The sequence below is a fragment of the Grampus griseus genome (assembly GCF_964374135.1).
Source record: "Grampus griseus genome assembly, chromosome: 6".
Classification (NCBI taxonomy): Eukaryota; Metazoa; Chordata; class Mammalia; order Artiodactyla; family Delphinidae; genus Grampus; species Grampus griseus.
In genome coordinates this window covers 20,838,288-20,854,193 of record NC_139000.1, presented here as the reverse complement: position 1 = coordinate 20,854,193, position 15,906 = coordinate 20,838,288, and the positions used below count along the sequence as shown (strand labels likewise).

The 15,906-nt window shown below is 40.8% G+C and overlaps 1 protein-coding gene across 3 annotated transcripts in view; it reads right to left on the bottom strand.

Annotated features, from left to right (window-relative positions):
• INIP (INTS3 and NABP interacting protein) overlaps positions 1–10,607 on the bottom strand; it is a 29,902-nt gene extending 19,295 nt beyond the window's left edge. For all 3 annotated transcript variants that reach the window (XM_082657626.1, XM_082657624.1, XM_082657625.1), the window contains exons 1-2: positions 10,463–10,607; positions 9,297–9,379 (exon numbers count right to left, since the gene is read on the bottom strand). Coding sequence is in view for 2 of the 3 variants with exons in the window: in XM_082657624.1 (XP_082513750.1) it covers positions 9,297–9,321 (25 nt within the window). In the remaining variant the exon portion in view is untranslated. The remainder of the gene's footprint in view (positions 1–9,296; positions 9,380–10,462) is intronic.
• Positions 10,608–15,906: the final 5,299 nt, after the last annotated feature.

The following is a 15,906-nucleotide window of genomic DNA, read 5'->3' as shown; positions in this document are numbered from 1 at the left end:
GGATTAGAAATGAAAAAAAGAGAAGTAACAACTGACACTGCAGAAATACAAAGGATCATGAGAGACTACTACGAGCAACTATATGCCATTAAAATGGACAAATTCTTAGAAATGCACAACCTGCCAAGACTGAATCAGGAAGAAATAGAAAATATAAACAGACCAATTTGAAGCACTGAAATTGAAACTGTGATTAAAAATCTTCCAACAGGGACTTCCCCGGTGGCGCAGTGACTGAGAATCCGCCTGGCAATGCAGGATACACGGGTTCGATCCCTGGTCCAGGAAGATCTCACATGCCACGGAACAACTAAGCCCATGCACCACAACTACTGAGCCTGTGCTCTAGAGCCTGCAAGCCGCAACTACTGAGTCCACACACCTAAAGCCCTGCACTGCAATAAGAATCCCACGCACCGCAATGAACTGTAGCCCCCGCTTGCCGCAACTAGAGAAAGCCCACATGCAGCAACAAAGACCCAATTCAGCCAAAAATAATAAATTGAAAAAAAAATATCTTCCAACAAACAAAAGCCCAGGACCGGATGGCTTCAGAGGCGAATTCTATCAAACATTTAGAGAAAAGCTAACACCTATCCTTCTCAAATTCTTCCAAAATATAGCAGAGGGAGGAACACTCCCAAACTCATTCTATAAGGCCACCATCACCCTGATACCAAACCAGCAATGATGTCACAAAATAAGACAACTACAGGCCAATATACTGATAAACACAGATGCAAAAATCCTCAACAAACTACTAGCAAACAGAATCCAACAGCACATTAAAAGGATCATACACCATGATCAAGTGGGATTTATCCCAGGAATGCAAGGATTCTTCAATATATGCAAATCAACCATTGTGATAAACCATATTAACAAATTGAAGGATAAAAACCATATGATCATCTCAATACATGCAGAAAAAGCTTTCAACAAAATTCAAAACCCATTTACAATAAAACCCCTCCAAAACCTCAACATAATAAAGGCCATATATGACAAACCCACAGCCAACATCATTCTCAATGGTGAAAAACTGAAACCATTTCTACTAAGATCAGGAACAAGACAAGGTTGCCCACTCTCACCACTATTATTCAACATAGTTTTGGAAGTTTTAGCCACAGTACTCAGAGAAGAAAAAGAAATCCAAATCAGAAAAGAAGAAGTAAAACTGTCACTGTTTGCAGATGACATGATACTATACATAGAGAATCCTAAAGATACTACCAGAAAACTACCAGGACTAATATATATGCTATATATATATATCTGTTTATATATATTTCATCATGAACAGAATGTTGACACAAATATGAATGTTAAAGGTGCTTCTGGGGAAGTCTCAGATGGATATGAGGAATATGTTATTGGAAACTGTAGGAAAAGCAGTCCTTGTTACAAAGTGGCAGGGAACTTGACCAAATTGTGTTCTAGTGTTTTGTGGAAAGTAAAAGCTGTCAGTAATGAACTTGGATATTTAACTGAGGATATTTCTAAGCAAAATGTTGAAGGTGTGACCTGGTTTCTCCTTGCTGCTTATAGTAAAGTGTGAGAGGGAGACAACTGAAAAAGAAATTATTATGCAAAAAGGAACCAGAACTTGAAGACCAAAAATTCTCAGCTTATTCTTATTGCAAAAAATGAGAAAGTGCGTTCAGGAGAGAACACCAAAGACGTGACTGGACAGTCTTTAGTAAAGAGATTATGGGTGTGTGACATGGATCCAATCAACCATCTCAGCAGAAGCACTGTCAGCGTGGACTGAAGAGAACAGAGGTGGGATGAAATGAAGAAAGACTGTCGGACTTCTGGGGTTCTACAAGCAGGAAGTTAGATGTTAGAGATGTCTGGATGCAAACAAGCGTCATCCTTTGAGTACAGGGAGGAATGACTCTGAAGGTGGGTCAGGGGTCAGCAGGGCTGCTACTGCCATCATGGGTCCAGAGAGCACAGGCCCAGGCAGCAGGACTGTTTCCTCATTAGTTCCAGAGGGTTTGGGGACAAAATTCAGGGAGGAGAAGGCAGAGCCACCACCCTTGTTAGACAGAAAATTGAGCCAAATAGGATTTCACTCTCAAGCCTTAAACTCTAATGGAATTTTCCACAGAAGTTTCTTAAAATTAGCCACATATATTAATGTCATACAAATAATTTCAGCACACAAATATGTACTGTAGAAATGTCGCAGACTGGAGAGTAAAAGATGTGAGTTCTAGTACTGATGTTGATATAATAAACTAAATCTTTGAATAAATTAAAAATCGAATGGAATTTGCCCTGCTAGGTTTTGGACTTGCTTAGGACCTGTCAGCTTTCTTCTTTCCAATTTCTTCCTTTTGGAAGCAGAATGTCTATCCTATACCTGTCCCACTATTGTATTCTGGAAGCAGATAACTTGTTTGGTTTCATAGGTTCACTATTGGAGAGGAATTTTGCCTCAGGATGAATCATACCTCTAGTCTCACTCATATCTGATTTAGATGCTATTTAGATGAAATTTTAGACTTAGAGTTGATGCTGGAATGGGTTAAGACTTTTATGGCTGTTGGAATGGAGCAAATATATTTCACATGTGAAGACTTGAATTTTGGAGGCTGAGAAGGTGGAGTGTTATAGGTTAAATTGTATCCTTGCAAAACACATAGGTTGAAGTCCTAAGCCCTAGTACCTCAGAATGTGACTGTATTTGGATACAGAGTTTTTAAAGAGGCAGTTAAGGTTGAATGAGGTCATTGGGAGTGGGCCCTAAGCCAATATGACTTGTGTCCTTATAAGAAGAGGAGATCAGGACATGCACACACAGAGAAAAGAAAGACCATGTGAAGACACAGGGAGAAAAGACACAGGCCATCTACAAGCCAAGGAGCAATCAACTCTGCTGACAACTTGATCTCAGAATTGTGAGAAAATAAATTTCTGTTGTTTAACAACAACAACAAAAAAGACTTACTAATACATGCTACTACACAGATGAACCTCAAAAACATGCTAAGTGAAACCAGACACAAGAGACCATATACCGTAAGAGTCCATTTATATGAAAGGTGTCCAGAAGAGGCAAATTTATAGAGACAAAAAGTACATTAGTGGTTGCCCAGGCCTGTAAGAATGGGAAGTTACTGCAAACAGGCATGAGTTTTCTTTCTGGGTTAACGGAAATATTATAAAATTAGATATTAGTGAAAGTTACACACTTTACAAAGTTACTAAAGATTCTTGAAGTGTAATCTTAATACAGGTGAATCTTATAGTATGTAAATTATATCTCAATAAAGTTGTTTAAAAAATTTTTTAAATAAAAAACAAAGACTCATGTGATTAAAATGGGCCCACCTGGATAATCCAGGATAATCTTCCCATCTCAAGGTCCTTAACCTTAATCACACAAGCAAAATTCCTTTTGCTATGTAAGGTAACAAAGTCACAGATTCCGGGGATTATGACCTTGGCGTTTTTTGGAGGGATGTGGGGAGAATACTATTCTGCCTACCATACTCCTTAATGATATATAAAATGTATTCATTGGTTAAAACTCAAACTTATTCAGGGGAGACTGCCTGATGTCTAAGTCTTAGCAGAATAAAAAATACAACAACATTTTTAACATGAAGTAATTAGTACCAGTAACTAGTCTTCTAGCTATCTAGTTAATGGAAAACACTTCCTGTAACTTGCAAGATTAAAAAATTATTCAACTCTTAGCCACCTTTGGAGTTTACTGAAAATATAGATCAAGGAAAGGAATAAGCCCTAATGTCTGCTCAGGTGATCTCCTTGTGTTCAAATTCTCTCTCACTGAGACCCCAAGGACTTACCCCTTTAAGCTACTGCCACTTTTTCTATCCACTGAGGTTTCTTGTCTTCAGCACTAGCTAAATAAGATGGTGAAATCTCTTCTGCTTGAATCACCCTTTCCTCCTCGCTCATTTTTCTTTTCCTCTTACAGATAAACTCATAGGCCCATTTCCCTGTAAGGATTTTCTGCTCAATAACAGATGGAGAAGAGATACAAAAATTAAGGTCTTTTGCCCCTAGTCTAGAGCTCCCAATTTTCTTTTAGATACTATAATTAGAATGTTCTAACCCTCCAGCTAACGTGCAGTATGGGAAATCAATGAACAGGGGACTTGGACACAGATTCAATTTGGGTTCTCATCTCAGTATTACCAGTTACTATTTAATATTGGGAAAATTACCTCACTATGCAGGACTGATGGGCATAACAGTGACAACTTTGAGGGTGGTTATATGAAATATAGAAAATAAAAATAAAATACCTAGCACACTGCCTGCCACATGGTAGTTGCTTAATAAAAACTAGCTATTACTGTTATTATTACCTAGTGTTCTCTATCATTTAGATTGTCAACCTCACTAGATTCTTGTCAGCCCCATTCTGACAATTCTCTGTCAGTAAACTGTTTTTCATCACACAGGGTACAATTGATTAGCACAACTTTCTAGATTACACTCACATGACAGGCCTCCCAGGCCAGTCTGAATGGACCTGAGGATCACAAGCTCTCTTCTACTATACAAACAATCTCATGCTAGTTTACGTCATATTCTGCCTCAACTCAGTTTCATTCCTATTTGAACCTGGGCCTACAAATCAATCCTAGCATCAGAAAACTACTGTACACTCTTTGCCTTGGCAATGAAAACTGAGGCAAAAAGAAATCTAGCTTTGAAAAATGAACTCCAAATTGTGCCTTTGTGTCCACTCTCATCTTTAAAAATGTACAGATGCCAGAATTTTAAGATGATTTTTATGCATCATTAGGATAAATTCTTTTTTTTTGTTTTTTTGTGTTTTTTTTTTTGCGGTATGTGGGCCTCTCACTGTTGTGGCCTCTCCCGTTGCGGAGCACAGGCTCCAGACGCGCAGGCTCAGCGGCCATGGCTCATGGGCCCAGCCGCTCCGCGGCATGTGGGATCTTCCCGGACCAGGGCACGAACCCGTGTCCCCTGCATCGGCAGGCGGACTCTCAACCACTGCGCCACCAGGGAAGCCCTAGGATAAATTCTTAATTGAGAGGTAGCATACCTTAGTACAAGCCTGAAGGGTAAATCTGCTTTCCTTCTGGACCATAGGTGGTTTAGGTGAAACTTGTACTTGGGTCTGAGGTCAAGTAAGACACCTCCCAGGAGCTATGTTCCATTCTTACACAGAGCCCTAAAATCACAGCTAAGAGCATCCAAACTGGCCCCAAATCAATAGTTCCCACCACTTGATCTGCAGGGCTTATAGTCATTACTCTAAGCATTTTGAGATAACTATAAAAGAATCAAAAGAATTCACACTTTTTTTTTTAATTGAGAGCAATCTCTATTTTTTTAATTATTTATCTATTTATGGCTGCATTTGGTCTTTGTTGCTGTGTGCAGGCTTTCTCGAGTTGCATCAAGCGGGGGATTCTCTTGTTGCGAAGCACAGGCTCTAGGTGCACGGGCTTCAGTAGTTGTGGCACAAGGGCTCAGTAGTTGTGGCTCATGGGCTCTAGAGCTCAGGCTCAGTAGTTGTGGCACACAGGCTTGGCTGCTCTGCAGCATGTGGGATCTTCCCCGACCAGGGATTGAACCCATGTCCCCTGCACTGGCGGGCGGATTCTTAACCACTGCGCCACCAGGGAAGTCCCAAGAACTCACATTCTTTACTCAGTTTTTCACCAGGTTTCTCTGTGTATCTGAAATCAGGTTAGACCAATCTCCCAACTGCCAGCACATAATCACAGGATCTTGATATTTACCAATAATGAGAGCCTCTTTACATAGGAATGGTACCTTCGCCAAATTCCAGTTTGACAATCTGCCTCTACATATTAAATTCTCAAAATGTTACTTCTTATCAATCAAATAATTATTATGAACCTACTGAATGTTCCACACTATGATGGATGCTAAGAATATGAGACTTCAGTAACTGTCTGCCAAGAGCTTGTGAAATTTAGCAGTTCATATTACTACTATAGTATGATAGACTGCTAGATCTGTAGGGCCTGTCCCCTACACCAGAGACATTAATAAATTACAACACACAGATGAAGATTTCTTAAGTCATTGTTCTTTCAGTTTCCATTATAAGATAATTATGGAACTTGGCAATCTCCAAAATAAGTAGTTCCAATACACATAAACAGTACAGAAATAATATAGAGAGTAAAATGCAATAGATCCAAATAAATAAGAATTTTAAATTTTCACTGAGAGTCTAGGAATCTACAGAACATGATATGGACTCCCTCTGCTGGTGCCTAATAGCAGCAGCTCCATGACACCAACAATATCACTGACAAAAGAGCAACAAAAGCCAAAGGACTAATCTAAATTCGCTTCTATGTTTTTTTGTTTGTTTTATAAATTTATTTATTTATTTTTGGCCACGTTGGGTCTTCGTTGCTGTGTGCAGGCTTTCTTTTTAGTTGTAGCAAGTGGGGGCTACTCTTCATTGCGGTGCACAGGCCTCTTATTAAGGTGGCTTCTCTTGTTACGGAGCACGGGCTCTAGGTGTATGGGCTTCAGTAGTTGTGGCACAGGGGCTCAGTAGTTGTGGCACAGGGGCTTAGTTGCTCCACAGCATGTGGGATCTTCCCAGACCAGGGCTTGAACCCATGTCCTCTGCACTGGCAGGCAGATTCTTAACCACTGCGCCACCAGGAAAGTCCTCGCTTCTATTTAGATTAGGGAATGTTTCATAGTGGATCTGACTATGGATCAATCAAAGGTGACAGTAAAAATTATTGTGCTTTATTGCAACTGCTTAAAAAAAAAAAGAGTAACTAGCAAATTGTAAATCTTGCATATTTGTGCTATTAAAACAGAGGGATAAAAATATTTAATTTGTTTTCATTTGGACTGCATTGTGTGATTTTTAGCAGCATATTTTCTCTCCAAAATAGATTTCTCTTAATTTCATTTCGGTTCAAATTAAATTATTTTATTTATTTATTTGTTTGTTTGTTTGTTTTTGCGGTACGTGGGCATCCCACCGCTGTGGCCTCTCCCGTTGCGGAGCACAGGCTCCGGACGCGCAGGCCCAACGGCCACAGCTCACGGGCCCAGCCGCTCCGCAGCACGTGGGATCCTCCCGGACCCGGGCACGAACCCGCGTCCCCTGCATTGGCAGGCGGACTCCCAACCAGTGCGCCACCAGGGAAGCCCCAAATTAAATTATTTTTAATCTGAATCCTTATAACTTGGTGAAAAGAGGAGGTCAAAGACCATAAGGGAATACTGACCTGTGATTAGTCCATAGAGCACACAAATCACACTTGGTTATTTGAGAGAACAGAATTGTATTAGCTGGTTATAGCCAGTAAAGCTATCACCAGAGCTAGCTTTTTACAATACCACACTTCTATAAAACTCATGTAATCTTTAGTCTGTCCTAAATGCAACTAATATACTAAAACAGATTCAGTGGGCTTCCAACTTCCAGTACTAGCAGAATAGTTTGGTTAGAGTAATCCTGCCACAAATATAATTATAAATTCTGGAAAAAATACTAAACATTCATTATTTGAAGGCACTAGAGACTGACCAAAATCGGGCAGAAACTGCAACTGGTGAAATTTGGGAATTGGTGGCCTTTTGCACTCCTCAATCCACGAACAGCTTGCATAGCCTCACCTTACTGGCTTGAGGTATCAGAGGACAGACAGAGTAACCAGAAAATTAGGGGAGAAACTTGAGAGGGAAAGGCAGAAGGAGTAAAGCCTAAAACATGCCTATAAAATCCACCCAAGGTTTTGCTTTCTGCTAAACTACACATACATGGGGGAGACAAATAAAGCACTAAAGCAGCAACTGGAAGCTTTAAAGAATGAGCAGAGATTTCAGCTGCTGCCCAACATAAGGGAGACAAGAGTTTGGAGTATGAGTTGAGCCAAGCCATCTGCTAGAATGAAAATCACATTTCACAGGAATATAACAGAATTCAGAGTCTCTACAATGTATTAGTCATAATATCCAGTATTCAATAACAAATCACTAAATATAGTAAGAAAAAGGAAACTGTGACTCATTCTCAAAAAAAAATGCAGTCAACAGAAACCAACTCAAAGATGATCTAGATGATGCAATTAGCAGTGACACAGGACCAGTATCTAGACTCTTAAAAAAAAATAATAAAAATAACCCAAATTTTAAAAAAATGAGCAAAAGGCTTGAACAAACACTTCACAAAGGAAGATCTGCAATGGCCAACAAGCACATAAAAAAGTGTCCAACATTTGTCATCAGGGACATCCAAGTTAATACTACAATGAGATGTCACTTTACACCCTCTAAAATGGCTAAAATTGAAAAGACCAACAATGCTATATATGGAGCAACCAGAATTCTCACACTTGACTAGAGGGAATGTAAAGTACATTCACTTTAGGAAAAGGTTTGGCAGTTTTCCATAAAGTAAACTGTACACTCAGCTGCTCCATTCCTAGATATTCATCCAAATATCTGCAAAAAGACTTACAAACGAATATTCAAAGCAGCTTTATTCACAATGGCCAAAACTGATACAACCCCAAAGTCTCCAAAAAGGAATGAATAAATAAATTGTGGTAAATTCATACAATGGAATACTAGTCTGCAATAAAAAAGAATGAACTATTGGTACATGGCATAACATGGATGACTCACAGACAGTACAGTGCGTGTAAACAACTGGACACAAACACGTTTATATGACGTTTAAAATAAAACAAGACTAAGATTAATCAAAAAATATGATGCATCAAATAAGGAGTTTAGACTTGATATGGAGAGGAAATAGAAGTCTGCTTCAAGTTCTTAAGCAGGAGACAACTTACAAAGTGGAATTTAATGCTTTCTAGAGATTAAATTTTACTTTTGAAACTTATTTTTAAATAAAAACTCCTTATTTGGGATGTATCTAACTTGACTTGCTTTACAGAGCTCTTAACACAGGTGAAACGTGTATGAAAAGTTTTTTGAGCAAACGAAAATAAAGGAGTGGATATTGCCTAGTGACAATATAACTTCTTTAAAAGTGGTTCTAATCTCAAGTAAAAGAGCATGAGAACACAAATGTCCGAGGAGGACTTAAGGTTTACAGTGTGAATAATATTAACAGATTAACACATAGGATTAATAGCTATTAAGGATGTTACATATCTGATGAAACACATCTGATGAAACGTTGGACTTGCTTCAAATATGGGGTTTTACTTGGCTATTCATTTTTAATTCTGGCTCTAGTAACAGCCCTATGCTAAATTTTCTATCAAAATACTTTACTATATGAGGAAAAAGTTCCTAGCATTTACCTTGTCCTGAAGGGTTTGCTGCCATCTTCCTATTTTCTGTTTCAACTATGTTCCGTGGCAAGTGGTCTGCACTTTACAATCACCTGTAAAAAATAATGTGCAGACACATACCTTCATCTCTTCAGAAACATCTGTCTGAAGGGCACACAGACTTAAATCAAACGGCTCAAGTTATTTAATTAGAGCGTGAAGGTTAAATGTTTATTCTTGCAGATGTTGATACCAACATTCACCATTACTGTCTTTAATTACTTCATTAGGTTGTGTTTACCAAATACTACCAAATGTATCAACTAACTCATAGCATCAATACAATCACAGGGCTAGGAAGAAAAATCACTCTTCTGTAGTGCCTCTCGATTCATTTTAAAAACGTACCCAGCAACTACTGTGTATACTGAAAGCTAGAAAGGAAAAAGAGCCGAATATTTATCGCGTACATACTCTGCACCATACAAGATCTGTAAGATGATTGAAATTAATTATTTTATTTATCACCACTTCATAGACAGGGAGATCGTGTCCAAGGTAACAAAGCTAGTGCGAAAACTTTGGACTGTTAGATTCCAAACTTCGTGCTTTTGTACTAGGCCCTGGGGGGATCCCAAATGAGCAAGACCTTACTCCCGCCCTCAAGAAACATATAATCCGGTGGAAAAAGAGAGTCTCATTCAAGCAACCGTACTAAAAAAGTTTAACAAACGCGCTCTTTACAAGGAGTAAACAGTGCTCCGGAAGCAGAGATGAACTGATTCTACCGGCGTGACGAGGGATGCCTTCTGGGGTAAGCGGGAAAGTACAAGAGCGAGCAAACAGATGTCGATTTGGAACGAAATAATATTAGGTGTCTCCTGCAGCAAAGCACAGAGCGAGCGAAGCCGGCTTAGGACAGAAGGGACAAGAGGGCCATCTTGTGACGGGGAACGTCAATCAGGGATGTGACAGGGCTGGACCTGCGTCTCAGAAAGGTCCCGGGGCGGGAGGCGCGCGTGGAGGGCAGGCAGGGCGGGGGCTGCGGCTGATACCAAGGAGAGGAGGGGGAGTGAGAAATGCTGGGAGGCAAGGCTGGCGGGGAGGCCACTGCCCTGTAGCAAGGAACGGCAGCAGCGGGTCGGCGCCGGGGCCACACACCTTCATCCCCGGCGCCGCCAGGCGGTCCTACTTACCGCGAGGCTAGAGAGCCCGGGACCGCCTCGCCTTCTGGTCGCGTTCTCCAAGGGCGCGCAACCACTTAAAGACCGGCAAACCAAGCTCAAGGCCGCGTTCTACCACCTTCCCGCCCCCGCTGCGCTTCCGCCTCCTGATGACTTACACCCGAGGGACCGGAATTCCCGCCTCCTAACGGCTGCTCCTCACGGCGATTCGTACTTTAACTGCTACCTAATGCATACGCCACTTCCCTTCCAAAGAGTGGCAGCCAGAGAGGCTCCTGGACCCTGCATGCCGCACCATCGGGGGCGGAGCCCGAACGGTGCCGGGCAGAGACCGGCTGGGTCCCTAGCACCGCAATTGGCTCTTTCGTCCAGGCCGCTGCGCAGTGACGTATCCTGCCGGCTCGGCTAGGTAGGGGCGGGGCGGAGACCGGCTGCGTCCCTAGCTCTTCAAGTGGCGAAGTCACCGACTCAGCCGGTTCTGCGACGATGTGAATCCACTTCGGTTGCGAGTGAGGCAGAGCTGCGGTTGGGTCCCGGAGAGTGAGCTTTATCAACCATCTCGGGTTGCGCGTCTTAACGTACACAAATCCCAGTGATACTTTTCTTTTATAGTTTAAATAATTATACACTAAACTTGTAGAAATTTTTACTACTGTGCAAGAATCTGTGTTTAAGGAATGGATATGCCACATCTCAGAACACTGTCTCTCCTAGTGGGATCGCCTGAAGGCCTGATTCCAGCACAGTAGAGCTACGTATCTACGTTGAACAGTAACCTTGTATTGATGTGTGTCACGTGTCCTGCGGTCGTTAACCATCTTAACGTCCTTCTTAATAATCGATGTTTGCTCAGTAATAAACGTTTATGATGCACAATTTTGTTGAGCATGGATCCATGACAAATAATAACCCTACCGAGCGTTTGTTAAGTGCCTTGTACGTACGAGGTGCTTCCTGTGCACCAGCTCTGGTCCTGTCATTCCCTGAGTTATATATGATTCGTATTTATTTATATACTTATATGTGATTTATTTATATATTTATTTATGATTTATATATCAGACTCAGAAATGTTCAGTTACTTTATGTCTTTAGTTGAATTTCAGCGTCTAAAGGCCTGTCAGATGCAAAGGTACAGGTTCTTCAATCTCACACATTGTCTCTGCTCTGGAGGAAGGAATTCCTCTGAGACCAGCTCAGGGAGCTCAGTAGTCTGCTGACTACTTTAATCTAGATATAAAGTGAGCATTTTGGTAGTTGGCCAGGACAACTTTTCAGTTAAGAGACCTTTCTGAGTTCCGGCCTGACGAAAATGATCACTTGGATATATATGGCTGACAGAACCTTAGGAGAATTTTTTGGTTTTAGGTTGCCTGATGAGACAATACAGAAACTAGGGCATAAGAAAACTCCAGTCTAAGTCCCAAATGGACATCCTGAGCAAGCTTATTTAAGCTGAAAAGAAGAGTTCTACCCCAGAACAACATTTTGTAATTTCCTAGTAAATTCAACCTCCCAGGATTCACAGAACGTTATCAGGAGAAAGATAAATTTAACTTGCTGCTGATTGTTTTATTTGGTGAATGTTAGCTCTTGGACCCCCGTCTCCTCCTTGAGAGATTTTGGGACTTCAGTGTCACAAGAATTTTAACATATTAGTTAATAGTGGGTCAATTTACTTGGGTTCAAATCCCACCCCTGACACTTAATCGTTTGATGCTTCAGTTCTATCATCTGTAAAAAGAAAATAAAAATAAATGAGTGACCACTTCATATCCATTAGATGGCTACTATCGAAAAAAAAAAAAAAAAACCCAGAAAATAAAATGAGTGTTGGCAGAGAAATTGGAACCTTCGTGCATGTAAAATGATACAGCCACCAGTGGAAAACTGTATAATAGTTACTCAAAAAATTAAGGTTTTGGGGGGTTTATACACAAAAGAACTGAAAGCAGGGCCTCCAAGAGGTATGTAAACATCCGTGTTCATAGCAGAACTATTCACAATAGCTAAGAGGTGAAAGCGACACAAATATCCTTGAACAGATGAATGAATAAGCAAAACGTAGCATATACATACAATGAAATATTATTCACCTTTTAAAAAGAAGGAAATTCTGATATATGCTACAGTATGCATGAACCTTGAGGATATTATGCTAAGTGAAATAAGCCAGTCACAAAAGGACAAATACTGTGTGATTTCACTTATATAAAGTACTTAGTCACAATCATAGAGACAGAAATAGAATGGTGGTTGCCAGGGGCTGGGGGGAAGGGGACAATGAAGAGTTGTTATTTAATGGGAATAGTGTTTCAGTTTTATAAAATGAAAAGAGTTCTGGAGATGAATGGTGATGATGGGGGTAATTATGAAAGATCTGTGTTTTACTGGATATCTTGTTACTTGATAAGTAGATAGAAGCCTACATATCTACTAGGGGAAAGTCCAAGACAAAAGGGTTGCATGTGACCATCCTGTGGCGCTGTTAACTGATAAGGAAATGCCAGGTAGCAGTCTGTGAAGTGCTTCCTCCTGAAGCCATTATGATTATTACAGACCTTCAGTATCAAGGTAGAGAGCTGAGAATAGTCCTCAGGTTCCAGTTGGAGCCACCCTAACCCTCTTGTGCTATTTTATGATTAAATATTTATGGGAAATGCATGACGCCAGACAGCCTTTAAAATAAACTGGGTAGGAATTTGAGACAATTAGTGTATGACTTACCTATTGCTTGTAACAAATTATCCCCAAACTTGGCAGTTTAAAACAACAAATATTTATTCTCTTACAGTTTCTGAAGAGCTGGAATCAAGGCAGCATAGAGGGGTAGTTCTGGCAGAGGATCTTTTTTAAGGTTGCAGTCAAGATGCTAGCAGGGGATATAGTCATTCTGAAGGTCAACTACGTGGAAGGATTAACTTGCAAGCTTACTCATGTGGCTAAGGGTAGGAGGCTTCAATTCCTTACCATGCAGGCCTTCCCATAGGGTTGCTCATGACATGGCAGCTCACAGCCAGAGCAAGTGATATGAGAGTGATCAAGTCAGAAGCAACAGTATCTTTTATAACCTGATCTTGGAAGTGACATACCACTGTTTCTGCCATATACTGCGTGTCACACAGACCAGCCTTGGTACAGTGTGGAAGGGAACTATTACAAGGCTGTGCCTACTAGGAGGTGAGATCATTGGGGACGCCTTTATCCATTCAGGCTGCTACAGCAGAATACAATAGACTTGATGGCTTCTAAACAACACCAATTTATTTCTCACAGTTCTGGAGGCTGGGAAGTCCAAGATCAAGGTGCCAGCTTGGTTGGGCTCTGGTGAAGGCCCACTTCCTCATTCATGGATGGCCGTCTTTTTGCAGCAACCTCACATGGCTGCAGGGGTGAGGGATCTGAGTCTCATTTACAAGGGCATTAATCCCATTTATGAGGACTCCCACCTACATGACCTAATCACCTCACAAATGCCCCACCTCCAAAGGCCATCACATTGGGGATTAGGATTGAGGTAGGTGTGGGAGGGATACAAACGTTCAATCCAAAGCAGGGACCATCCTAGAAGCTGGCCACTACAACTACATTGCTCAAACAAAATGTATTCTTACTTCAGATCCTATAATAGAAAATGAAGTGAACTTAGTCTAGGAGACTGCTAGCTACAAAAACGGGCAGAATTGCCCACTGGCTAAGAGAGCAGCCTCTAGAACCAGACTCTCTGGGTTCAGATTCTTGCTTTGCCACTTACTGGGTGAACACTTAGACAGATTATTTCTCTGTTCCTCAATTTCCTTATCTGTGGAAAAGGGTAATAAAAGCATCCTCTACCATGATATGTCTGGTTGGACACAAGAGCATTTTCCACCTTATAGGAATACAAGGGAAGCTACCCTTGAAGGAGAAGTGGGTTTCAGTTAAGTCAGGACATAGGTGATTCGATGGTTTGGTTAAGGAGAATTTGCTTACCATGGAATGAAACCTCTAGAAACCTTAGGGGAATCTTTTCATTGAATCTTTGCTGTATGCTAGGACTCTGCATGTATTATCTCAAGACCAACCTTTGAGAAGGATACAATGATCACCTATCAATTTTAAAGATGTGGATACATTGAAACTTGTCCAAGATGCTACCACTTTTTGATTACAATAGTGAACTAAACCACTAGGTGAAGTTGCCCATTGGCGTTTATAACCATGGCCAAGGATAATAATGCGAGGGAGGGGTTCCCTGGTGCAGATTGAGTCCCACTCCCCATGTGGAGTCAGGTCTAGACCATGGTTTGCAAGCCAAGTCTGTGTGTCGCAGATACCAAGGCATTAGGCCACTCTGCTCCTTCATCCATGGGGGAAGGAAAAGAGATGTCTTCTCAGGTGGGGCAAGGAGAGGGGATCTGCAAGAAGGGATGAGGGTTAGATTAGAAGTGTTTCATTTAACAGATTGATGGACAACCTGGAAGAAATGGACAAATTCTTAGAAATGCACAACCTGCCAAGACTGAACCAGGAAGAAATAGAAAATATGAACAGAACAATCACAAGCACTGAAATTGAAACTGTGATTAAAAATCTTCCAACAAACAAAAGCCCAGGACCAGATGGCTTCACAGGTGAATTCTACCAAGCATTTAGAGAAGAGCTAACACCTATCCTTCTCAAACTCTTCCAAAATATAGCAGAGGGAGGAACACTCCCAAACTCATTCTACGAGGCCACCATCACCCTGATACCAAAACCCGACAAGGATGTCACAAAGAAAGAAAACTACAGGCCAATATCACTGATGAACATAGATGCAAAAATCCTCAACAAAATACTAGCAAACAGAATCCAACAGCACATTAAAAGGATCATACACCAGGATCAATTGGGGTTTATTCCAGGAATGCAAGGATTCTTCAATATACGCAAATCAATCAACGTGATACACCATATTAACAAATTGAAGGAGAAAAACCATATGATCATCTCAATAGATGCAGAGAAAGCTTTTGACAAAATTCAACACCCATTTATGACAAAAACCCTGCAGAAAGTAGGCATAGAGAGAACTTTCCTCAACATAATAAAGGCCATATATGACAAACCCACAGCCAACATCATCCTCAATGGTGAAAAACTGAAAGCATTTCCACTAAGATCAGGAAAAAGACAAGGTTGCCCACTCTCACCACTCTTATTCAACATAGTTTTGGAAGTTTTAGCCACAGCAATCAGAGAAGAAAAGGAAATAAAAGGAATCCAAATCAAAAAAGAAGAAGTAAAGCTGTCACTGTTTGCAGATGACATGATCCTATACATAGAGAATCCTAAAGATGCTACCAGAAAACTACTAGAGCTAATCAATGAATTTGGTAAAGTAGCAGGATACAAAATTAATGCACAGATACCTCTGGCATTCTTATACACTAATGATGAAAAATCTGAAAGTGAAATCAAGAAAACCCTCCCAT